Here is a 26660-nt window from a genome sequence, read left to right as displayed (position 1 = left end):
TTGGATCCATAGCCACATTTGCTTGACGATCAATAAAGATAACAAGGTCAGCAAATCGTGCTCTGTGTCCTCTTCTTTCCTTAATTTCAAATGCTGAATTGCGCCACCTTTCCCTCATTTTATATGGTAATTTGGATACCACTATTCTCATGTTCGTAGGGTTATCCATTTCCTCCATGAACTCCACATCTTCCATAGTGTTACGACAGCCAGTCAAAAAGACAGCATAAGTGTTCAATGCTTTTGCATCTTCAGACTTGATTTGCGGCCACTTTAATGCTTTATCAATGTAAGCACTGGCTATCATTAGCTCATCTCCATAATGCTTTTTAAGCAGTCGTTTCGCTTCCATGAATCCTCTTTGTGGTGGCATGTGCTCACAGCTACGCACAAGTTCTTGTGGTTCTCCTGCAGTGTACTGTTGGAGATAGTACAACTTATCCTGATCACTATCAGTTCTCTGTTCAATGGCTTGTTCGAAAGCTCTGATAAATGATCTGTAGGTAAGTGGATCGCCTTTGAACACTGAAATGTCTTTAACTGGCAGCTGAGCCTGTTTCTGTTGAGTAACCATCATCTCTGTAATCATATTTTGCTTCTGCATTACTTGAAGAATGCCATCACTGCTTCTGTCACGCTGTTGTCTGTCAGTGTTGTCTTTGGGTCTTGACCTCACAACCTGTGGCTGTGTATATTGCAACGATCTGGATGACATCTTACCTCCAGATACAGGTAAGTTAGCGAGCGGATGTTGTCTCCGTTCCTCTTCCTTCACTCGAGCTCCACCTGCCATATATGAGCGGACATAGCTGTTCATGCCATCTTCTGATCTCTCATAGTCTTTCAACACCTTTACTTGAGCTCTTTTCTCAGCAATAGCAGCCTTTAAAGTCAGTCTTTCTAGCTTGGCTTTAATACGTGCTTCTTCCAATTCAAGCTCCTGTTTCTCTTGTAGAGCTGCAGCACCTTCAACTAAGCCAGCAAGCTTTGCTTCTTCATTTACACAAACTGATGATCTGACAGACATGACAGATGAGCGTCCAACATTTGAGCTCCTTCTTTGTGCTGGTTTGTTAAAGCCAACTTGTGATGCACTATCTTCAGGACATACATCATCATCTTCATCATTACTACTGCCAGTCTCATCATCATCAGATGCTCTATTTACTTTCTTTGTTTTGCTTTTACTTGAAGCATCCATCCATTTTTCAGTTTCTTCTTCAAACTGTCTGATAACCAACATCTTAGGTACAACCCAGTTGCTCACATCTGCATCTTTTTCTTCTTCAGGCAGAAGATCTTCTATTTGCATATTGAGCTCTTTAAACTTCACAATAAGAGGGTTGAAATCATTATGCATTAACTTTTGCACTTTTTGCAAATTGTCAGCATCACTCATCAAACAGTCAACTTCTTTTCTTTTACCAGTTATCCGAGCTAATACTCCTCTCCTGGTTCCAATCAGCCGATGTAGTTTATCCTCCAGTGCTCTTTCAGTTAACTTGCTCATTCTTTTAGATTCCATGTCCACAGCATCAATTACTTCCTTATCTTCAGCCATCATATTAGCAAAGCAATGTGTAAATTGCGTGCAAATGAGTAAAAAGTATTTCCACTTTTCTCATCAGACAGGTGCATCACAACTTCTCAAAAACGCAGAAACTTCTATGGCTTTTCCTTAAGGCAAGCTGTTGTATTTGCACGCGGAGAAATCCACTGCGTAGCTAATTAACAGGTTGTATCAATTAGCATCATCAATCTTCATTAACTTCAGAGCAGCTGTCGGTCTTTCTTTTCTTTCATCTTGTCCGACGTTTTTATTCAGTCAAAAACATACCGCAACGTTGCTTTGAGCTCTTCTTCCAAGCGGTGCGTCGGACTTTCATTCAGAATTCCACGTTGTAGCATCCAGCGCTCGTGGTCCGTCTTGCTAGCGTTAGCTAGTTTCTTCTGAGCAGTTTTTCTACTAATGTAGTGGCATTCCTTCTGAATCCCAAAAATAAGCCACAAACGAGCTGTAGGCACAGTAACTTCAGTCTGACGCGAATGACAGGAGATGTAATCCAGTTTAAAACGTTTACTGAGAAAAGTTAAATATTACATAGTGTCACACGGTAGAAAAACTATGTGCTCCCGTGTCTAACGCAGCTCTCTGCCTCCTAACTCTAATGCACACTCACTCTCTCACTATATTAAAGGGAGTCTAAATTATCAAAATAAAATATACATGCATTTGTCTCTTTACCTTTTTAAACATTATCTAAGTCATTTACAATAACTATAAATTATTAATTTTAACTTATATTCACACATTGTGGCTCTTACAACATCATTGAAGCTTGCCCGCTCCACAGTCTAAAAGGAGGGTTAGACACCCTCCATACAGCAGACCAGGAGGCAACTGCATGGCTCAAGGACTTTGCATTCGCTAAATAAATAAATAGTAAAAGGAAGTGTGATTTATTTGGAAGACAAAATGAAGAAATAAAAATTAACAGTAAAATTATTTCCTAAACTCTCTACTGCATCTATTACTGGGTAAACTTAACCCAGTATTGTGTTCGTGCTACAGTATATTGACGCAAACAATTTTTACCCAGTCATTTTTAGTGTGTACAAATAAAGAGACAAGTTGTAATACAATCAAATATTCCTATTATTGCCTATTATAAGCCCTCATGATTTAAAAAATGACTTTAGCCAGGTTTTAACAGACACACTATTACGTCAGCACCCCCAAATGAGTCAACTCACCTTGCAAGGAGTTAAAGATGGCAAAGAGGTACATGAATGGCAGGTTAACGGGGCCCCAGGCAAAAAAGGCAAAGCCCCAAGTAAAGCCCAGGAGGATCATTATCCCCGCCACACTGCGCACATCCTGCAGCGTGGTACGGTGCTGCGCATTGTGAGGGTTCTGCCTCTTTATCCGACACAGCTGGATCAACACCACAACGAACATGGCAAGGTTGAACACAAAAATGAAGCAGAAATAGGCCACCACTGCCACATAGAAAGCAATGTCATTTTTCAGCCAGCAGCTGTGGGAGAGAACACAGATGGGAGAGAATTAAAGGGTTATCTTTTTTTGTTTGGTGCAGATTTAATTTTTTACGTGTTTTGGTATTTGTGGAATATTTTTAGTTTGTGTAGAATAATGTGCATGTAACTGTAGTGGCGTCTGTCAGAAGACTCACAAATCATCACTAGTGCCATCTGGAAACTTTCCATAGGAGACCAGACCATAGTTGTCCTTGTCAATTGCAATGACAATTATTACCACAATCATGGGGACGCCCCAGCCGACCAGCGAGAACTTCAGCATGTAGCGTGATATGTGGCTATTGAAGACTTTCACAAGGGCCAGGTACATGTGGACAGCCTCAAGTCCCATCCAGGTGAAGGTAACCAGCAGGAAGTAGTGAAGGAACAATGCGGTGGATATGCAGAGGCCCACAGCGTCTGGGTAGAGCGCCAGCCACGCATCCACCATGAAGACCAGGTTCAGCAGCAGCAGCGCCAGGCACAGCTGGATTAGGATTTTGGATGGAATGTCCTTCCGCAACTTCCTGCAGTGTTCAAATGGTTTAGACAACACAATCTCAGTGGACTCTTCTCAATAAACAATATGTCTACTGTAAAAAGTGCTGTGAACAAAGATTTGCCACTTTCTAGTTTTGGGGAATTTTACACATTCTTAATACTGCATTGCAAGTCAGATCCATTTGTGAACTCTAGTAGTAATAAACAACGGTCTGAGGGACAAAATAATATAGATTTGATTTCAATTTGTATATGCATTATAATTTGTTTGGTGTTCAAGACAATCAAGAAAGCAGCTTTCACATTTGAGAATGTTATTGCCACTCTTGTCTCTTTACAGTCGCTCAGGCAAAATGTTCAACATTGCATCACAAGATGACCTGACGAAAGACTGAAATTTAAAAAAGTATTTTATAAGATGTTAGCAATACGGCTGTCAATCGATTAAAATATTTAATTAATATTTAAATTGTGCCGGTGTCTCCCCTGTTTCCTCCGGCCGCGGTCGGGAGGCTGAAGCAGGAAAAGCCAACACTAGGATCAGCAGTGATTCATGGAGAGACCTTTTTCTGGTCAGCTAACATTGCTGCCAAGCAGGTGAAATATAGAGTGATATTGTGGTTTTAGCTGATGTGTGTCGCTTCACTGTTTTGACGGATGCTCGTTCACATTCAGGTAAATCAAATCAAATCAAATCAATTTATTTTTGTATAGCGTCAAATCACAACAGAAGTTATCTCTATATATAGAGCAGGTCTATGACCGTACACCATAGTTTAGAGACCCAACAGGATCCACCAAGAGCACTGTGGCCAGGAAAAACTCCCCGATTACTGGGAAGAAACCTGGAGCAGAACCGGGCGCAGGGCGGGCGGCCATCTGCCGAGACCGGCTGGGGGGATAGATAGATAGAGAGAGAGTGAGAGAGAGAGAGAGAGAGAGAGAGAGATAGAGAAGCAGCCACAATAGTATTGTACCGCCACAGGTGTCGCTGTTACAACCAATTTCTGCTTCTTACAGACAGTCCATTTAAAGGGAGATTTGTCAAGTATTTAATATTCTTATCAACATGGGAGTGGGCAAATATGCCTACTTTATGCAAATGTATGTGTATATTTATTATTGAAAATCAATGAACAACACAAAAGCAATGACAAATATTGTTCAGAAACCTACACAGGTACTGCATTTAGCATAAAAACATATGCTCAAATCATAACATGACAAACTCAAGCCCAACAGTCAACAACAGCTGTCAGTGTGTTAGTGTGCTGACCATCCAAGGCACTTTAAACTACTAACTTTATCATAACAGGGCCAGAAACCAAGGTGTTTCAACTGTTGTGACTGACTCCTAGTGGTAGAATCAAAAAAGAAACTCTGCATGCTACTTCAATGGTTATTATAAAATGTTGGATGTGTGTCATTTATCTTATGGCTCTCAATACTCACCCAAAGGCCAAATAAGTGAGGAGGGTGATGGACAGGAAGATGGCAGAGATTCCACAGCCAATATACGTGATAAATGTGAGTATGGTGGCCTGTACACGACTGACTAGAGGCTCTCTGGAGAGGTCCTGTTGATAAAGGAAGAAAAAAGAGAAGTTACAGCAGAGTGTAAAAGTGTTTACTAGGGCTGTCAAAGTTAACATGATAATAACGTGTTAACGTAAATTTGTCATTAATTACTTTAACGCATCTTGCGATTTTTAGGTTGTAGCGGGCTCAGTTTTAAAACTAGCTATGAAACTGAAAAAACCTAAGGAATCCATTGGTACCAACCATGTCATACTAGCTTGCTGCGAAAGGAGGCTAAATAACGCTCTAAACTTACGCCAAATTTTGACGAGGAAAAACTGACATGGCCATTTTCAAAGCGGTCCCTTGACCTCTGACCTCAACATATGTGAATGAAAATGGGTTCTATGGGTACCCACGAGTCTTCCCTTTACAGACATGCCCACTTTATGATAATCACATGCAGTTTGGAGCAAGTCATAGTCAAGTCAGCACACTGACACACTGACAGCTGTTGTTGCCTGTTGGACTTGAGTTTGTCATGTTATGATTTGAGCATTTTTTTTTTTTAAATGCAGTACCTGTGAGGGTCTCTGGACAATATTTATCAATGTTTTGTGTTGTTACTTGATTTCCAATTGATAAATATATACATAAATGTGCATAAAACAAGCACATTTGTCCACTCCCATGTTGACAAGAGTATTAAATACTTGACAAATCTCCCTTTAAGGTACATTCTGAACAGATAAAAAAATGCGTGATTAATTTGCGATTAATGACAATTAACTACGGACAATCATTTGATTAATCGCAATTACATATTTTAATCGATTGACAGCCCTAGTGCTAACCAAACATGCATGAAAAAAATTTGAAAAAGTATCATCTTCTCACCAGCAATATAGCAAAACTGGTCAAATGGTTGCAGCCACAAACTGTCACGTTGTCTCTGCTGCTTCGGACAAAACAGCCTTTTGGATTCCAACCACCTGATTCGTCTGCCGGTAGAAGACACAGATGAACAATGTTTTCATCTTTGTTTATATCCACTTAATTCTGACAGAAATAGTTGGAAAACTTACCATTTAATGTAAAGTCCCAGAAAACACATGTAGCCACAAAATTAGCCTGTAGTTTGGGAAAGGGCACACGAGCTTGTATCAGTTTACAATCTCAAATTGTATGATGATATTTCTTTCTATGTTGAGAGTGCCTGTTACTACTCTTACAGCATATTTGTGGCCTATCTGTATTTAAACTGCAGCTCTAAAAGATATAAAAATATCACCGCTGTCCTTTACTTGTTTTAGGAAGAAGGATGATTGAGATCAGATTAAAGACTTACGTAAATATTTGATGTGGCTGTACAATAAGTAATACCGGTTTAACTTTGTCTAGTTTAGTGTATTTAAGGATGAAAAGTCAATACATCTAAGAAAATAGCAAACAGTTAAGCAAACATGCTCTTTAAAACTTAAATGACAACCCCACGGTTGTATGCCTCCATCAACCAGTCAAGTTGCAGTTTATATATTTTTATATGTCTGTCCAAAATGTTATTACTTCATCATTTTATCCTGTTAGACATTTGTGTGAAATTGTCATAATCAGCACATGAATCTTGAGTCATGAATAAAAGTGTTTTATGAGATCATAGTGACCTTGACCTCAGACCACCAGTTCATCCTTGAGTCCAAGTGGATGTTCGTGCCAAATTTGAAGATATTCGCTCAAGGCGTTCTCGAGATATCACGAGAATGGGTCGCTGGCGCAGAGGCATAAAAAAAACTTTTTTTTCAAACGGACTCACTGGAACCGGCTCTGTGTTCCTCAGGTGAATTACAACATCGTCCTGCAGTTCTGTGATTGACAGGTTGGCCACACTCGCTCCCAGGATCCCACTATTGAGTTTGCGTTCTGTGCCCAAAGATCTGTCCTGCATGGCCATTTAGAGACAACACAAGATACACAAGTTGTCAGTTAGTAAAGACGATTTTATAATATAATATGAAATGTGGCCCATCTGTTTCCTGTAGAACACAAAATTATGGATATACGACAATAAAAGACACATTTTGTAATCAAAATCCAAGTGTCTCAGAGTTCGGTTTCTCCCTCTGCATATCTTGCTTTGAATGGGACGTTTGTTGCCTGTATAGACCTGGTAAACTGTGCTCTCCTGGTAGAAATTGAACTGGACTCTGGAGGCCAGCTGCTGTTGCTCGTTGGTCAGGTCCTGTGTGAGAGTGGGGGGCAGCCTGATGGAGCCCTGAGGGATGTCTGTTCTCACACTCCTTCTGAGCCTGGAATCCCCACGGACCTGCAGCACACATGGGACAGAGTGAACAGAGAGACACAGGCTTAACAACTAGATTTTTATCATCATACACTTTTAAAACCACTTTAACTCAACTCAATCTGTCAGAGATCACTATTTGCAGTAGCTCAACACATTTCTTCTTCAAGTGTAATCCAGGGATGTACCCTTAGAAATCATATTACAGTAAAAAAAAAAGTCATGTCTTTGTGCCTTTCCACATTTGTAGAATATACTGAATGTAGCTCAAATGTAGCTTTAAATTAAATTGATAGAAATATTTTTTTATATATATTTAATTCCTATGTACAGGTTATGTTGGAGAACTATTTATAATAATTGCAAGTGCAGCGGGACATTCTGAAACATTTGAGCAACAGGCACTTTTACTTGGCAGAGCAGGTAAAACGCACGTGGAACAAATAACAATAACAAGGCCATGACAGCAAAATACCAGGGCCCTGGAACTGGTACACTTGGAAAGAAGCCATGAAACATAATTCATGTCATTAATTAATTACACACATGCTTTTCATGTTGTGTCATGTCTGCGTTTCTGCGGTGAGAAAGCTCTTTAATTGCTGGGTTAGTTTTAAATTGGTCCAGATTGTCTAACTCCACTTCCTGTTTGAAAATGTGGCTGCAGGTGCATTACAGTATAAGTGGTGGAAGAAGTACTTAGATCCTATAATTAAGTAAAAGTACCTATGCAATAGTATAAAAATACTCCATTACAGCTCAAAGTTCTGCATTCAAAACAGCAGAAAGTGCTTGAAGTATTAAAGTAAAAGTACTCAATCTGCAGTATAATGTCCCCTGTGACTGACATATTATTATATTTTACATCATTAGATTGTTAAAGGGACTATTTGTACCTTTTTAAGCGTATAAATGTAGCGGGTCGGCACACATGCGCGTTCGCATATGCGCGCTCGCGTGTGGCCGGAGCCTCGTCTCCGCTGCCTGCTCTCCTTCACTCAGACAACGCGCGCGTCCTCCACCTCTAGACGTGAACGCGCGCTCACTACACACTGCAGAAGAGTTAGTTTAGCTCTGAGAATATCTAGTGAATGCACAGGGGACGTTTGTGCATAAAAAAATGCTGCAGCTCCTCCAGACCAACAGAGCTTTCCCGTGTCTTGTGAAGTGACGGAGCTCTTCAGAGATTTACGTTGTCTTCTCGTTACCGACCAGGTGCCGGTGTCTCCTCTGCTCTCTCCGGCTGCAGGCGGAGAGAGCAGGGAGACACGCTGCAGAGACCCGCTGCTTCAGCCTGCCCTTAGGCAGGAAAAGCCAACACTAGGATCAGATCTAAATCATGTTCATGGAGAGACCTTCGTCTGGTCAGCTAACATTACTGCCAAGCAGCTGAAATATAGAGTGATATTGTGGTTTTAGTTGATGTGTGTCACCTCACTGTTTTGAGCGACGCTCGTTCAGGTATATTTAGAGCGAGCAAGCGTGAGCCCGACGCTGACTTTCGTTGATTTCACGGCCACAGGTGTCGCTGTTAACAAGCATTTCTGAAAGTTACAAATAGTCCCTTTAATACTGATGCATCAATGTGTAAGCAGCATCTACAGGGTGAGGAGGAGCTGCTTTATCTACTTTATAAACAGCTTAGTCCAGTGCATAGACTGTATATATAAGAAGTGGATGTAGTCACCATGACGTCGAGTTCATGAACTGAAAACATACTGTGAAAGGGTTAAAGTTGTAAGATGAAAACACGGATAACTCCTAGACCGGATACAACGCTGTGGCAGCAACCTGTCAATCACAGGTAGCCACGCCCTTAAGCATCCCCTGCTTTATGGTCTATTTGTCTCTAAATGGTCCATAATTTACTAAATGAACATCATGCTCTATTTAAGAAGATTCGAAACTAGCGATTGAGACCATAAACTCATGTTTACAATGTTTACTGAGGAAATAAATCAAGTGAGAAGTAGGGTCATTTTCTCATAGACTTCTATACAATCAGACTTCTTTTTGCAAACAGAGGAGTCGCCCCCTGCTGGCTATCAGAAAGAATATAAGTTTAAGGCACTTCCGCATTGGCTTCACTTCTCAGACCTGGAGATAGCCCACTGGTCAAGTGTTTCCCAACCTAGGTGTCGGGTCCCCTACAAAGGCTCACAAGATAAATATGAAGAGTCGTGAGATAACTGATGGGAGGGGAAAGAAGAAGAAAAAAGTTCTGCTACACAAGCCTGTATTAATATTTTGGTATTTTCCATCTGAAAAGTTGAGCTGGGAAATGTCTCTTTGGTGGAACTGGTAAAAGCTCAATGTGACAACTGGACACTGGCCTTTTTAACGGGTCACAAGACGAAAAACCACTGACCTAATCGAATCTAACAGTGTTGTATTTCTCTCTGAAATGTAGTGGAGTTGAAGTATTAAGTAGCATAAAATGTAAACACTGAAGTAAAGTACAAATAATTAAAATAGCATGGCAGTTAAGCACAACAATTGTGCAATTTGCGATAAAGCAACACATTTGTCACAGATGTAGGCTTATATGCTATGAAAAGATATAGATATCGGGGCACTACTAATTTGGGGCCTGAGGGCTCTGGCAGCCATTTTTCAAAATGGCCACCAAATAGGCGCTTAATATTCCAATGTGAAAACTGATCTTATGAATTTTGGTGATTTCCAAGGTATTTCAAGCTGATTAGATCAGATATCAGATAATAACAGACATGTTTTTTCCCTCTTTATTTTTTAAGGGAGCTTTTTTAAAGCTTTAAACTTGAGAAAAATGTGAAAGCCAAATAAAAGGAGCATGGTCACTTCAAGGTCAAACTTCACCCCCTTGCCTTCATGATAGAATGACAAACAATACAACTATAGAACGGCAATATCTTCAGCTTTCCATCAGTACATTGACATTAGCAGAAAAATTGACAGAGTTATCACTGGATAAAGTTCTGGGTCGCCAGTAACCTCTAATCACAGTTTAAAATGATACTGAACTTTGGTCAAACTTTGGGTTGTATTGCTAACTATCTGTGTTATATGCCCAACTAAAGGAGAAAATCGTCATCAAGTGGTCCTGTGAGCAGATTACAGTTTGTTGTTATGATGTATTAATATGTTTGCTATGAAGCTAAGTGTTATGAAGCTATGTGTTTTTATTTAATCTATGTGTTATGTGTTTTTATTTAAGCTACAGTATGTGTTGTTATGAATCTATGTTAGGCAGCTATGTGTTATGTGTTTTTATTTAGGCTATGTGTTGTAATGCGTTGTTATGAAGCTATGTGTTGTTATGTGTTTTTATTTAAGCTATGTGTTATGTGTTTTTATGAAGCTATATCACAAATGTTGTGATATATGGCCTATATATAAACTGGACAATTCATGTCATACCTGTACATGATTGGGGTCTGAGATGGAGAAAAATGTTTCTTGAAAGTTGCTGCCATCTGCTGGTTTCACAGACAGAGCCACAGCCGGGGACAAGAGGGTCTCAGGCTCTCCGCCAAGGACCAGCTTCAACCCCACTGTATCAACAATCCCTATAATCCTGATGAAAAAATAAATTAATTGGTATTGTGCAAGATATGAATAATTATAATACAGAGCAAATTCAGTTACACCAGTGGTTCCAAACCCCTGGGTCGTGGACTATAATTAGGCCTTGAAAGTCTGCTACCAGGCCACAAGACACCATATGATTCAGTGGAAAAAAAGCGGAATAATTATATACATACATAGGCTATAATAGGTTATTTTTGTGGTAATTAGGCTATGATAGGTTATTTTTGTGGTAATTATATTAAATTTGGCACAGTCTGTACTGCATTTTTTAACACGTACTAAGAGAAGCGACCACATCACTCCAATCCTTGCTGCCCTTCACTGGTTACCTGTGAGTTTTAGAATTGATTTTAAGATTTTACTGCTTGTTTTTAAAGCCTTGAATGGTCTGGCTCCTGCCTATATCTGTGATTTGCTGACTCCATATAAGCCTGATCGATGCTTGAGATCCTCTGGCACGGCCCTATTAATGGGTCCAAAATCCAAACTGGTCAACAAAGGTGACCGGGCTTTTGCCGTCCAGGCCCCTCAGCTGTGGAAACTCAGTATCTTCTTTTTAAATATCTTCTTACTCACTTTTATATTGCGGCTTTTTCTTAACTGATGACGCATTGCTGTAACTATTTATATGATTTTATCTTTTTTAGATCCACGTTCTGTTAATTACTTTTATCATGCTTTTATTGTAAAGCACTTTGTAACCTTGCTTTTCAAAGGTGCTAAATAAATAAAGTTTTTATTATTATTATCATTATTATTTTTCACCATCACTCCCTGTCACACACGCCAACAACTTTCTGACTTAGATTTAGTGTAGGTTATTAGTGCGCAAAACAAAAGTCCATTATCACAACATTTCGGCATTACACAGTACATACAATCTCATACATGAGAACTCACTAACAGTATTATGGGAGACCCCCTGTCTAACTTAAAATTTCAATGGTGTAGGAATCTGTTGTGGAGAACAATTACGCTCAGCTATTATGATCTCCCCAGGTGGGCAGCTTGCAACAAAACTGTCGATATAAAAACAGTTTGAGGTGCAAAAAAAGGTCTGGCGGAAGCCCTGATTTATACCATGTAATTTCTTTAATAGTTCACAATAGAGAATATAAATAAGTGAATCTGTAACCTGTTGGAGGAGTCGGACAGCACCTCAGGAGAGGCACCCAGCAGATTGCTGACGATGTGGACGGAAGTGTTCCCCAGTGCCAGGCTGACGGTCGGGCCCGACAAAAGATTTTCCAGCTGAGACACCAGCTGATCCACCTGGCTGGAGTTTAGGTTGGACACGTCTCCGGTCCGCTCAAGCAGTGCATTGGCTTGGCTCTCAGCTGTAGGCGACAAAATTTAAAGGGTAAACTATAGACCATTACACAGTAAACATTCCAAATGTGTGCCAGTTAATTTCCTGTTGTAGTGTATGTGAATGGCATAAACTGACAGGAAGTAAACGTGGACCCAAGCTGTTGCCTAGCAATGCAGTTCTGTTGAAACAATCTATAATGGTGCTATAATGATGTAAATGTTGCAGCAGAGTTATATACAGTGCTGAGGTGATAACAAACCTGACAATGTGACATTAGCAGCAGTGGCGGTGGCATTCAGAGTTTGAGCTGTTGTGCTCAGTGGGGATGAAGTTACATGTACAGATGAGGTGGTGGTGTTTGGTTGTGCGGTTGTCACATTTGGACTGGTTGTGGTGGTGTTTGGTTGTACAGTTGTCACATTTGGGCTGGTTGTGGTGGTGTTTGGTTGTACAGTTGTCACATTTGGGCTGATGGTGGTGGTGTTTGGTTGTACAGTTGTCACATTTGGGCTGGTTGCAGTGGTGTTTGGTTGTACAGTTGTCACATTTGGGCTGATGGTGGTGGTGTTTGGTTGTACAGTTGTCACATTTGGGCTAGTTGTGGTGGTGTTTGGTTGTACAGTTGTCACATTTGGGCTGGTTGTGGTGGTATTTGGTTGTACAGTTGTCACATTTGGGCTGGTTGTGGTGGTGTTTGGTTGTGCCGTTGTCACATTTGGGCTGGGCGTGGTAAACGGCACCTGAACACACCGCTGGTCCAGCTGCACAAGCACATTTGTCCCATTTTGACTATGAAGAAAAAGGACAAATTAAGATCTGGGGTGAAAGCATTTGTAGAATTTTTTACATCAGATGTTACATGTTATAAACTATAATACAGATTTAGTTAAGTGCAGAAGATAGGGTGGTAAGAAGACCATACAAACCAAGAGAGTATGTAAGCCTCTTCTATTGTCGTACAAAAGGTAGCAGGCTTTAGGTTAATGTTAATCCACATGAACTTGGATTTAAGTGGGTTGTCGCTGACTTTTGAATTTCCACAAATTGCTGTGTGAATTATTAGCAAAAACACAAATGAGGAGTTTGACCCGTGGTTATTTTGTTGATTGTATGAATTGATGTTGAATCGACTTGTTTCCCTGTATATACACACCTGCTCGGGTCACTTGTCCATTGTAACGGATTTCTTTCTCAGACCGAAACACATTCATCACGGCTGCCGACACGTTACAGATAGGAACCTCATGGCCAAAGCCTAAAATCACTCTGCAGCTTAGAAGACTAGAATTTAAAAAATCAGAAGTGCACAGATTTCAGTCATTCAGTTAATTGAAATGCTCCTTCACAGCTACTAATAGGATTAGACTCACTTTGATGCTGTCTTTCCACATTCCACTTTGGCATCCTGAGTAGAAATTTTCATTTTTAGTCAAACTATCTCAAGGGATTATGTTAAAGTAACACATTAAAGTAACTTTCATATGCTTTGTATACAAAATGTACTTCTGTGCATGAAAAGATAAGAAAAAGTCCCAAAAACACACTGTCAATTAAGGGTTCAAATGTTATATTTCATGAACAAACAGCATCACAAAAAGAGAAAATGTGCACACAAAGCTGCACTTCATGCAATTTTGTGACAAGTGGCCAATTTCCTCAATGAAATGCACGACTCAAAAACCAGATATTTCACTACACATTTCAATTGGATCTCTCTTGTAATTAGCTGCTTGCTCTCTGTGAAACTATTATTTAATCAATCAAGTCAATGATACGCTGCAGTAAAGGATAGATTTCCTTTAAAGCAAATTACATCTTAGTTAATCCGTGTTATGTTTAGATATTATGGAAAAAACGGTTTGATTGCATTTGGATTAATTTTGCTCTCAGTAGTCAAAATAGTATGATGATTACCTTGTATTCAGATGTAATGATGGACAATGGACATGAAACACTGCAAAGGAACATTACAAAGATTATGATTTATTTTTTAATTTGATTAAAAGGGTATTTATTAATGTAAAATTTGAGTTGTACGTGCTTGAATGGCAAAACTCACTCTGCACTTGAAGGGCAGTTTGATCTTTGTGTTATCTTAGAAATCTGTAAAGATTCAAGAGATTAGAGTTTGATGCTACAATAATTGATGCAAAATGGACAATTAATAATAATACCTTTATTTATATAGCACCTTTGAAAAACAAAATTACAAAGTGCATTACAATAAAGGCATGGTAAAAGTAATTAACATCCAGAACTTAAGATCTAAACAAGATAAAATCATATAAATAGTTACAAAAATATTCCATCATTTAAGAAAAGCCATAAGTGAGTCTTGAGAAGAGATTTAAAGGAAGATACTGAGTTTGCCTGTCTGAGATCCTCAGGCAGTGAGTTCTACAGCAATTAAAGACAGATATTAAAACATATACTTACACATGTATGCATATTCTGTGTGTGCACGTAAACTTACAAGGGACAAGACATATGACGAGTTCATCCTAGAATCTTGTAATGAAATCTGAAAAGTGTAGTATGCATCTGAAAACAAAGAAACAATATTAGCTTATATCTATTTAGATAATACCAGTAATCAAGTGGTTTTATTCTGTGATAAAACACTCACCAGTTCCATTGCAGTACGCAGAGCAGCTGCAGGTGTTGTTCCATTTACCTGAAACAAAGCCAAAGCATGTCGGTTTACTATATTCAAATGTCAGTGTTAACAAAACCACAAAAATTTCAAGTTCTTCATGCAGCATTCAACCCGTCTTACTTAATGTCATAATCCATAAAAAAACTGAAGTGTAAAAATGACAAGTTGCGGTTTTATGGAGGGATTCAAGCAGGACTATTACTTGGCCGGGCACAGTGACTTTAGCAATACTTTAGGAAGCACCCGGCCAAGAAATTAACTTTAAAGAAACAAGATAGAAAGTGTTCACCTTTAGCAATACTGGAGCGGATGTGTTACCTTTGGACAGAACCAAGCTAGTTGTTTCCCCCTTTTAGTCTTCGTGCTAAGCTAGGCTAATATTTACCATACAGATGTGTATATGAGTGGTATTGATCTTCTCATCAAACTCTCAGCAAGAATGCGACAAAGCATATATCCCAAAATGTTGAACTGTTCCTTTAAAACCTTCAAATAAATCTGTAGCCTCACATCATACTCAATACGGTATCCAGTTCAAGTTCATGTAACGCCTACTTAAAAATGTTGCAATGTCTACCTTGACATTATGGGTTAATGTACGTATCAGTGACAAAGGGTGGAACACTTGCTTTACTTTCTGTGGTTTGAAGATGTTTAAGGGAAATGTCCAGAGTAGGGCTGTCAAAGTTAACGCAAAATCATTTTAGCGCCACTGGTTTCTTTAATGCATTAACGCATTTGATCTTTCGGCGTTTGTCACGGGCTCAGTTAAAGCTAGAGTGAAGATACAGGTATCATATACAACTAGAAAACGCAAGGAATCCATTGGTACCAACTATGTCTTATGCTCCAAACTTGCGCTAAATTTTGGGGAGGAAAAACTGGCATGGCCATTTTCAAATCTCAAGATATGTGAATGACAATGGGTTATATGGGTACCCACAATGTCTTACAGACAAGTAATAGTCAAGTCAGCACAGTGACACACTTGATGCTTAACAAGTGTGTATTAACACGCCTGAGTTTGCCATGTTATGATTTGAGCATGTTTTTATGCTAAATGCAGTACCTGTGAGGGTTTCTGGACAATATTTGTCATTGTTTTGTGTTGTTTGTTTATTGATTTCCAATAATAAACATCTACATACATTTGCATAAAGCAAGCATATTTGCCCTCTTCCATGTTGATAAGAGTATTAAATACTTGACAAATCTCCTTTTAAGGTACATGTTGAACAGATAAAAAAAATGTGCAATTAATCGAGATTAAATATTTTAAATCGATTGACAGCCCTAGTTCAGAGCTCACCTGCACCACAGTGAGTTGAGTTGCGTTGAGGAACCACATTTGCAGTCGCAGATTCTTCACTGTCGAAAGATAGAAGCATTTGATATAAAATAAGAAAAAATGTCACTGTATTCTTGTTTTTTGAATACATAAATAAATGAATAAATAAATATATTGTGGGGGGCACAAATAGAAAAAAAAAAAACATTGAAAATCTCAAACATCTTACCATGATGCACCAGCTTGACCAGTATAAGTGCAACTCTTTTGCTCTTGTATATTGCTATTGCACTGATTTTGTAGCAGACCTGTTCAATAACACAGAGAGTTGATTGCATTATTACTTGCTAGGTAGGTAATTATGTATTTCAGAGTATGCAACACTCACCGATTCTATTTGCTGTTTTTCCCACCAGGTGGATATCAGAAGATGTTTTATTGGCCGCACAGAGCGTACGGAGAATACAACATGTAGGGACCCTTTGCTTCAGCTGCAGCATCACCAAACACTTGGTGTTTCTGAAGTATCAGGTTGGTGTTAACAAGAAATACATTAGATTATTTACACTTGTTTTAGCCATTTGAAAATTGTTTATTTTACTTACTTTTTTGCAGTCTTGTTGGCGCATGAAACGTCAATTCCCTGTTAAAACATAAATCAATCTTGATTCATGTGATCATTCTATTCACACTCCGTAACCCACAAACACATTTCAATGTTAACTTACTTGAAATAGGCCAGTTGTTTTGTTTTCACTGAAAAATAAATTGAGACAAGATTGATTTAGCTTGAATTATAAGCAACAAAACACACCCTTGCTAAATTGAATACACCCGGATCTTTAAATTGCTACAGGCATAATTGGATCTGGTATGACCGATAGCTTATTATGACTAATGTTAGCAAATGTTAACAAACATAAGTCAGATATGGCTGTATAACTGACATTACTACTGAGTCACTGCACGGACTTTATGACTCATCTCTTCTTGTGCTACTGCTACTCTACATTTAGCTTGTCACATATAAACATTTGAATGGTTTTATGGCTGAAGTAAAAATTAAGCATTGTGTGGCTCAAGGAAAATTCAATGTGCTATCATCTTGTAATTTTCACCTGTGGCCACAGAGGCCAACAAAATACATAGTTTCACCTTAAATTATAAATACAATTAATCACATGAAGGATAGTTGTTCCTACAGCAGGGACTTTGGGAACCTGTCACTAACATATCATACAATTTGAAGTTTACTTTGATAAGGAGGACACTATTATGACAGCACAATTACAATATTCTCCTTCTATCCACAGTGTAGAAAAAGAAGCAATTTTATACTAAATCATGAGTAAAATCAACAAAATACTGAGATACCCATTACGGCCTATTATGTGAAAATGTTTGACCCTTCACCCTTTCATTCATTCAATAAGAAATCGTTGCACTGATACCTGGTTTGTGTCACACGGTCCCTAATTTCAAGAGCTATGCGGTCCTTGTTTGGCTGACTGGGCTTTGGTTTCCTTGTTGGTTTGTTCTTTCTTTCACCGCCAGGTAAAGTTGTTGTGGTGGAGCTATTTAATGCTGTTGTTGTTGCAAGTGTAGTTGTGTTTTTGCTCAGTAACATTGTTGTTGTTGCAGCTGTAGTTGTGTTGTTGCTCAGTAACATTGTTGTTGTTGCAGCTGGAGTCGTGTTGTTGCTCAGTAACGTTGTTGTTGTTGCAGCTGTAGTTGTGTTGCTCAGTAATGTTGTTGTTGTTGCAGCTGTAGTTGTGTTGTTGCTCAGTAACGTTGTTGTTGCAGCTGTAGTTGTGTTGTTGCTCAGTAACGTTGTGGTTGTTGCAGCTGTAGTTGTGTTGTTGCTCAGTAACGTTGTTGTTGTTGCAGCTGTACTTGTGTTGTTGCTCTGCAATGTTGTAGTTGCCATAGTAGTATTATAGCTTTGCAATGTTGTCGCGGTCGTCATGAGTGTCGTGTCATATGAAGTGTTTGCAGATGTGGTTTGTAGAGAGGTAGGTGTGGCAGTTGTTTCTTCATGGTTTGGAGGCACGCAGCTCTGCAGCTTGTTGTGGAACACTTGGCTAAGCTGAGAAAAGGAACATGATACTCATTATATTCAATCACTGGATATAAACATCATATATCCAATATTTTAATTAGCAACTAGTCCATGACCAGTTTCCCTACATACCCAGGCAGTGATTTCTGATTCATTCTTCTGTCCATCCACAGTGACAACAACAAAGTAGTATACTGTAGTAAGAAGGAAAAACAGAACGTAGTTTAGGAGAGATTTTATATGATGATATTATCCACATCCCAGAACCACAGAGTTGTACTTTCCATAATTAGTAAACTAATCTTAAAGGACAATTTAATTTTTTTTCAAGCCTCATATTAGCCTCAGCTGAACTTCACAATACACTGTTTTGTTTTACACATTGACAATGGCCATATGTACAGACAGATGGGTATATATGGACATGTCAGTATTGTTTTAAAGAGTTCCTCTTTAATGTTAAAAAGTGAGATTGTTCCACATTTTTCATGCAGCAGTGACAGTTGTGGTTTGTCAAAGGTTGATATGACTGTGATTGGGATGATTCCAGTTGTGCAAAATAATAAGTACATGTATTCATATACTTAACTTAAGTAAAATATTTTTCAACTTTCAATACTTCCATTTTAGGCTGCTCCTACTCCACTTTTTTTCTGAGACAAATATTGTTTAACTCCACTACATTCATTCAACAGCTATAGCTAGTTACTCTACGTGATTCAAATTTTACATCAGAAACATATGATCATCTTTAAGGGGAACACCATCCAAATTAAGAATTCCAATATGTTATTTCCGTGGCCTTGTAAAGTTCAATCAATATTTGTGAAGATGAGCTCCTCTCTCTCAAAGCTCATTGTCTATGGAGCAGATTTGGGAGAAAATTGTTCATGTTTACTAATATTTTTTGGACTGTCTTAGACCATAGAAATAACATGTATGAATTTTGAAAAAGGGCATAGTTCCCCTTTAAAAAAATATGCGTAGATTAAACTACACAACAGTGCATAAAGTAGTTAAAACTAGCTCCACCTCAATCAACTACAACATTAAAATGCTGTTTACCGGTTAATGCTTTCCAAAAATGAAAATAACAAAATATTCCTTTATTCGAATACTTCTCCTCCACTGCTACTGTATTCCACACCACCAAGTGACAACCATTCATCTCTATTATGTGACATATTTTGTGTCCTGTCATTAGTCTTTTTACTGAGATCCAAATGGATGATAATTTGTGACACATAATCAGTGACACATTATAACAGATTGGTGAGACCAGCAGCAGCATCAGTGTGGGGATGAAAAGAAAGGTTGTGAAGGACAGTTGTGTTTCTGATTACAAATGTTACTACTGATATGGCAGTGAGTAAGGTGAGTCAGTCGGCTTTTGCAAGTTTACCTGAAGTCTGTGCATTGGTAGGAATGGAAAGAGGGGAAAGAGCAGCAGACGTCTCATCACAGGAGGCCTGACCTGATGGCGGGAAAGAAAGAATAATCATTTTCAGTCTGCACAGAATGAATGACAAAGAGGAAATTGAAATTTCAACTTCCTAACTTCAGTTTAATGGAGATTATTGTGACCTACAGCCATAATACTGAATGGTAGACACTGGACATCACTGTAGACGTTAGAAGTTCTTGTATCTCAATCCCACTTGTGGTTGACTGATATGTATATAGGTTTGTTGGAGATTTTAAAGACCGATACTGTACTGTCATAATTAATAGTAGGTGAAAAAATAAAGAAAATAAACATATAAATTGTATCAATACATTAATAAAAATGAATAAATAATGCTAAAATATAGGATAATTTATATATAATATTTTTTGGATCTCCCTCTATTCTCTCGCACATTTTGACAACTGTTTTTCCTTAAAACTGCAGTCGGTAACTTTGAGCAAATATGATAAAAAGTTGTTTTTATAAAACAGTCACTATATCCTGACAGTAGTGCATGAGACAGGTAATCTGTGAAAAAAATAATGTTCCTCTGTGTCCTCCTCGTGCTCCTAATGGCATCTGCAAGATTTCAAACTAGGCAGCGCTGATTAAATATGAATCAATATTCTGTTACTGTAATGCCTTTAATGACCTTAAATGTTTTCAGAATCATCTTGTAGTGTCTGTTTAGATGTAAAATGAGGAAGTTTGAGACCCACCCGCCATGTTGAAAACAGTGGAGCCAAAACCAAGCACCGCCCACCGGCCTTAGCAAACTTTCTCATTTTACTGCTAAACAGCACACTACAAGATGTTTCTGAGAACATTTGAGGAGAGAAATAATAATAATAATAATATCTTGGATTTATATAGCGCCTTTCATGAAACCCAAGGACGCTTAACAAAGACATAAATAAATACAACAAATGTAACAGTAGCTAGAGGCCATAGGCCTTGGTGAAGAGGTGGGTTTTGAGGAGTCTTTTGAAGGTGTCCAGAGATGGTGCATTGCGGAGCTCAATGGGGAGAGAGTTCCAAAGTGTGGGGGCTGTCACACTGAAGGCTCTGTCCCCAAAAGTTCTCATTCTTGTGTGAGGGACGGAGAGCTGACCCGTGCCTGAGGATCTAAGGTTCCGGGGCTGTGTGTAAGGGTGGAGGAGGTCAGATAGGTACTGAGGAGCCAGGGCGTTGAGGGATTTGTAGGTGAGGAGGAGGATTTTGTAGGTGATGCGGGACTTGACCGGGAGCCAGTGGAGGTGGATGAGGGTGGGGGTGATGTGCTGCCAGGGCTTGGTGCGGGTGAGAACCCTGGCAGCCGAGTTTTGCACATACTGGAGCCTGTCCAGGGCTTTGCTGGGAATCCCGGACAGAACTCCATTGCAGTAGTCCAAACGGGAGGTGACGAAAGCGTGGATGAGGGTTTCTGCCACAGAGTCAGAGAGTGATTGCCGGAGACGTGAGATGTTTTTGAGGTGGAAGAAGGCGGATTTGGTGATGAACCTGATATGAGATTGGAATGATAGTGTTGGGTCCAGGATGACACCCAGGTTGCGGACTTCCGAGGATGGGGAGAAGGAACAGCCATCAACATCCAGGTGGAGATCTCCAACCTTCCGGAGCAGGGCCTTGGGAGCCACAACCATGAGCTCGGTTTTGTTGCTGTTGAGTTTTAAGAAGTTAGATGACATCCAGATTTTTATTGCATGTAGGCAGTTTACAAGTCACTGTGGGGGTAGCTGGGTGGATGGTTTGGTGCTGAGATATAGTTGTGTGTCGTCAGCATATGAATGAAAGCTGAGACCGTGGTGGCGGATGATCTGACCAAGGGGGAGCATGTAGATGGTGAAGAGGAGGGGTCCCAGCACAGAGCCTTGAGGTACGCCATGGTTGACTGGGGCCGGGGTGGAACTGGAGTCTCTGATGGTGACAAACTGTTTTCTGTTTGTGAGGTAGGACTGAAACCAAGAGAGAGCTGAACCGGTGAGGCCAAGGTAGTCAGATAGGCGGGTGAGGAGGATGGTGTGGGAGACTGTGTCGAAGGCAGCTGAGAGATCCAGGAGGATGAGGATGCTGATGTGACCAGAATCTGCAGCGATGAGGAGGTCATTTGTGATTTTGATGAGGGTGGTCTCTGTGCTGTGGTGTGGTCTGTAGCCAGATTGAAACGTTTCGTAGAGCTCATGGTTGGCCATATGTTGATGGAGTTGGGCGGCCACTGCTCTTTCCAGAATTTTGCTCAGGAAAGGAAGGTTGGAGATCGGTCGGTAGTTGTTGCTGTCATCCCGGTCCAGACCTGGCTTTTTGAGGATGGGAGTGACTGATGCCATCTTGAGGCTGTCGGGTACAAGACCAGATGCCAAGAAGGAGTTGATGATGTTCACCATAATGGGGCACAGGGCAGGTAGGCACGCCTTGACCAAGGCTGTGGGCATGGGGTCCAGAGAACAGGTGGAGGCTTTGGCCTTAGTGACCAACTTTGCGACCTGAGGAGCACATACAGGGGAGAAGAAGGAGAGGGAGCACTGAGGCAGGCGAACATCCAAGGGAGCCACGCCCAGTGGCTGAGGTGTGTGTGGAGGGAGGTGGGCAGGCACCAGGAGCTGCTGATGGATGGACTCGACTTTGTCCTGAAAAAAGTCCAGGAACTTAGTGCAGAGGTCGGGGGCACCTGAGGGGAGGGGGGGGTCGAGGGGGCGAAGGAGCCGGTTGATGGTGGAGAACAGCAGTCTGGGGTGGTTTTGTTGGTTGGTAATGAGGGTGGAGTAGTACTGTGTTTTGGCCTGGGAGAGAGCTACTTTGTAGGCCCTCACATGCTCTTTATAAGCCTCAAGGTGGACAGTGAGGCCAGATCTTTTGTAGCGCCTCTCCAGTTGACGGCCGGTGGACTTCTGGGTGCGGAGTTCAGTGGTGAACCAGGGGGCGGGACGGGTATAGGAGACAGTCCGGGTTTTGAGGGGGGCAAGGGAGTCAAGGCTGCCGGATAAAGTGGCGTTGTAGTGGGCAACCAGCCCATCAGCAGAGCTGTTGTGTGGATCTGAGGCCAGATGGGTCGCTATCAGGTCGTTCAGAGCTGGTGTACTCACTGTCTTGATGTTCCTGTATTGGATGGTACGTTTTGTGCGCTGCCTGGGCAGGGTGACAGGAACAGTGCAGAGAACAGCGAGATGGTCTGAGACCGCGAGGTCCAGGCACTGCAGATGGGAGGGAGTTGTGCCAGTGGAGCACACCAGATCCAGCGTGTGGCCTTTAGTGTGGGTGGGACTTTTAACGTGCTGTGTAAAGTTGAAACAGTCCAACAGTGACAGGAATTCAGTGGCAAACGAGCAGCTGGTGGAGTCCACATGAATATTGAAGTCATCGAGCAGGAGTGTAGATGGAGACATGGAGCAGACAGAGGTGAGAAGCTCAGACAGCTCAGACATGAAGGTGGTGGAGGTTTTAGGGGCATTACAGTAACAGAAATGGATTCACGTTTGATCAGCACTGCCTAGTTTAAACGTTTGATCGGAGTTCACAAGTTTTGCAAGCAGTTATTGACAGCTGCTTTAGAGACTGCTCGGCTCTGAGTGCTTGTTTTTCTTCAGGTGTGGTGAAATCTTGCAAATGCCATTAGGAGCACTAGGAGGAGGCAGAGGCAGAACATGATTTGTTTTTCACAGATTATCTGTCTCATGCACTACTGTCAGGATATAGTGACCATTTTATAAAAATAACTTTTTATCATATTTGCTCAAAGTTACCAACTTCAGCTTTAAAAACAAAAGTTCAGTAAGAAGCTCAAGTATATATGGCAGTTGCCCAATGTCAAATATTGTTAGTTTGTTCCTCTTGGTCATATTTTCCACCTTCCTTTACAAAGAAGTTACAGCATTGTGAAATTATGTGTTTTTAGGAAGCAGACAGCAATCAGACTAGAATAACAGGTTACAGTATACAGTAGAAAGGAAATTTCACACGTTCACGTGTGTGACGTGAAGAACGCTGAATGACTGACATGTCAGACATTGCAATGTATAAATAGAGTCGTCGGTCCAGATAAGGTTACCAGATGACAGACGCTGCCGCTCTATTGTCTGCAACAACTCTAACCTGTCACGGCTGATGATGACATACCTGCCAGGAGGATGACCAGCAGAAGTATGTGCATCCAGCGTAGGTGTTTGACATGCGAGCCTGGCTTCTTTACTCTGTAACAGAACAAATAAAATCATTTAGACACTTTTTCCAAATGTTTATATGAAATGAAAACGTCTGGTGTAAGCTTCATTGTGGTGACATTTGGCCTTGTTGATAGTACCTATTGTTGGTCAGCGGTTCAAAAGAGTGAGTCACGCAAAAGACTTCTCAGGCTAAACACGTGCACCTTTTCCCATCACACCCATGCCAATGAATGCTGGAGGCTTTTTTCCTGTAATTATGTTGTAAAAGGTTTTCTCTTTGGTTCGCATCAATTAACCGTATCTTGCAATTTTCTGAAGAACAATGAATAATGCCAAATCAAACACTCGAGGGCATTCCTGTTCAGAGCAGCCTTTGAGTATGATCAGAGTACAATACAACAGAGCAAACACATTACCTTTATCACAGCTTAGGGAAAGTACAAACAGAAATATATAGAGAGAAGTATAGACACACATGTTGGTTTCCATGAACAAATTGTGAATGTTTGCTTGGGCCAGAGCTTTTCAGAGGTGTTTACATCTGTTATGAAGCTATGCTGTTACCATGCATTGAATTAAGAAGTTCGGTGGTAGCAGAAGACTTGAATTTTTAATAGGGTTGTGAAAGTTAAAGCGATAATAACGCAAATTAATTTTAACAGCACTAATTTCTTTAACGCATTAAAGCAAATTGCAATTTCCGAGATACTGATCATATGAAGGGATCCATTGTCATACTAGCTTGTCGGGAAGGAGGCTAAATAACGCTCCAAAATTACGCTAAATTTTGGCAGGGATAAGCTGTGTTAAATACGTGACAAATTTCCCTTTAAGGTACATTTTGAACAGATAAAATATGTGCAATTAATCTTAATTAACTATGGACTATCTTGCAATTAGTCGTTATTAAATATTTGAATCGATTGACAGCCCTAGTTTATAATTCTCTAAACTCTGGTACTTGCTTTTATAAATTAACTCATTTAAAGAGCACAAAATTAAATATGAAATAATGTAAGTGACATGAGTGACTTTAAACATAAAATGGTCATTTTAGTATCAAAGAAAAAACATTCACTCCATCCTACAATGACTTTCACACTGTGTCTTCAATTTTTTTTCCCACAAATGGAGCAATAAACAAAAAGCATCAACAGAGTGGAAGTTTGGGTGAGAACAATTTGTCCAGAAGATGGTGAGACTTGAGGAAGAAGAGAGTAGATGAGAATTGAAATCAATGCTCAGTGAGGGAAATTTAGGCAAATAACGAAACAACAGCTGAAGTCAACTCCTCCTAAAATAAAGATGTCTTATTTCAATTTGTAGATGATAAAGTTAGTGCATCAACAGCACAAATTCCACGGACCCATCCTTCCTGGGAAAGATTTCTTCAGTCCGTTAATATAATCAGAGCACCATTGTACCACCACACTGTTGCTGTGTGCACCCTCTATTAGAAATATTATCAGTTCACTTAAGACTTGATTTAAAGATTAAACAGTATATTCACAAACACAGCCAAAAAAGTCACAGAAATAAAAACATAAAGTAAGATAATATGACAGAAAGGAAAATAAACACATAAAAAGATATTTTAAAAGAGATTAGGTTAATGGTTTAAATAAAGGAATAAAGAAGGAATTGAATTATATCTGTAAATAGAGGAAATCGGTAGATAATCCAGATTCAAACCAGATCCAGCTGTGGTTTCTGAGATGAGCTGTGATCTCAAATTAAGGAAAAGGAGACACACCACCAACACTTTACCTGACAGAAGGGGAATGCCGACATGAAGATCCATCAGAACAAATGCCGCAAGCTTTCATGATTTTTATCTTCATTTGCTTGGAACATAACTATCCTTTGGCAAATTTTAACCTTGTAAACGAAGCCAAACCACAAACACTAGGTGTGCATTTGCTGCTGTGTGAGTTCACTGTGACTTTGTCATGCAGGATCAACAGCTGACACATGTGGCACGCCCCTGAAACGTCAACCTGAACAGGTGGATGCATACATTCACTTTACGCAACACCTTAGTCTCGCTCAACAACTGTCCACCTTCTGAACAGGAAATAGTTTGATTTTAGACCAGATCAGAAAAATCCCACTGTGCTGTACTATCATCCAAACTTAGTATACACATTCAACGTTCCTGTAGGTTTTTGGAGGGAAGAGATTTATCTTGTTCTATTTTCGTTTGGCAGCAAAGGTGCGCCTCAGGGTGTGTCATAAACCCTTTGAGTGTACTCAATGACAGACATGACTAGAAAAAAGTGTTTCCTGGGTAACACCACAGAGTTAAAAGAGTGCTGGCACTGAGACAACTTCCGTTGCCTCAGTCACGCACCAGTATTATCTGTCTGTTATGTTATGCACCCTCTTTCCAGGGTTCTCGGAATGGGAGGGATTGTCCACAGCACACACACAGAGTTAAACTGTTAGTGGGTTAGTTAACTAAATAAAAGTATAATAAGGATAAAATAACAAACTACGCTTCTTTATCTTGGTAAGCCATAGATTTGTTATTTATGCATCCACAGCTTTTTGATCTGCAAAAGCATGAATGATTTATTAACATTATAACAGTAATTAGTGACAACCCTTATAAGTGCACTATACTGTATAGCGGTACCAAACAGATTTGATGCTGTACCAGCTTGAGTTTCCTGTAAATACGATGAAGTTAGAAACAGAAGAATAATAGGTGTAGTTCTCTATATGTACACCAGGGGGAGGTAGGAGGACAGAGACAACAACAAGCCAGGTTTTCATATCTGTTAGAGGCTTGGGAAACACAGTGATGGCAGG

General features: G+C 40.0%; 1 protein-coding gene across 1 annotated transcript in view; it reads right to left on the bottom strand.

The window, feature by feature from the left end:
• Positions 1 to 25763, bottom strand: part of LOC141753345 (uncharacterized) — a 35406-nt gene extending 9643 nt beyond the window's left edge. Inside the window, exons 1-27 of the mRNA XM_074611917.1 lie at positions 25617 to 25763; positions 23803 to 23876; positions 19645 to 19716; positions 18375 to 18436; positions 17635 to 18269; positions 16912 to 16939; positions 16789 to 16826; positions 16572 to 16702; positions 16413 to 16491; positions 16205 to 16263; positions 14866 to 14913; positions 14713 to 14780; positions 14299 to 14342; positions 14154 to 14193; positions 13610 to 13644; positions 13393 to 13520; positions 13166 to 13286; positions 12499 to 13028; positions 12063 to 12264; positions 10757 to 10913; positions 7223 to 7381; positions 6872 to 6997; positions 6144 to 6189; positions 5956 to 6059; positions 4993 to 5117; positions 3195 to 3566; positions 2755 to 3038 (exon numbers count right to left, since the gene is read on the bottom strand). Of these exons, the coding sequence (XP_074468018.1) occupies positions 2755 to 3038; positions 3195 to 3566; positions 4993 to 5117; positions 5956 to 6059; positions 6144 to 6189; positions 6872 to 6997; positions 7223 to 7381; positions 10757 to 10913; positions 12063 to 12264; positions 12499 to 13028; positions 13166 to 13286; positions 13393 to 13520; positions 13610 to 13644; positions 14154 to 14193; positions 14299 to 14342; positions 14713 to 14780; positions 14866 to 14913; positions 16205 to 16263; positions 16413 to 16491; positions 16572 to 16702; positions 16789 to 16826; positions 16912 to 16939; positions 17635 to 18269; positions 18375 to 18436; positions 19645 to 19716; positions 23803 to 23876; positions 25617 to 25690 (3841 nt within the window). The 5' untranslated portion in view covers positions 25691 to 25763. The remainder of the gene's footprint in view (positions 1 to 2754; positions 3039 to 3194; positions 3567 to 4992; positions 5118 to 5955; positions 6060 to 6143; positions 6190 to 6871; positions 6998 to 7222; positions 7382 to 10756; positions 10914 to 12062; positions 12265 to 12498; positions 13029 to 13165; positions 13287 to 13392; positions 13521 to 13609; positions 13645 to 14153; positions 14194 to 14298; positions 14343 to 14712; positions 14781 to 14865; positions 14914 to 16204; positions 16264 to 16412; positions 16492 to 16571; positions 16703 to 16788; positions 16827 to 16911; positions 16940 to 17634; positions 18270 to 18374; positions 18437 to 19644; positions 19717 to 23802; positions 23877 to 25616) is intronic.
• Positions 25764 to 26660: the final 897 nt, after the last annotated feature.

Source organism: Sebastes fasciatus, chromosome 16, assembly GCF_043250625.1.
Source record: "Sebastes fasciatus isolate fSebFas1 chromosome 16, fSebFas1.pri, whole genome shotgun sequence".
NCBI classification, from domain to species: domain Eukaryota; kingdom Metazoa; phylum Chordata; class Actinopteri; order Perciformes; family Sebastidae; genus Sebastes; species Sebastes fasciatus.
Note: the sequence above shows the minus strand (reverse complement) of the source record. Positions and strands in the feature narration are given on the sequence as shown.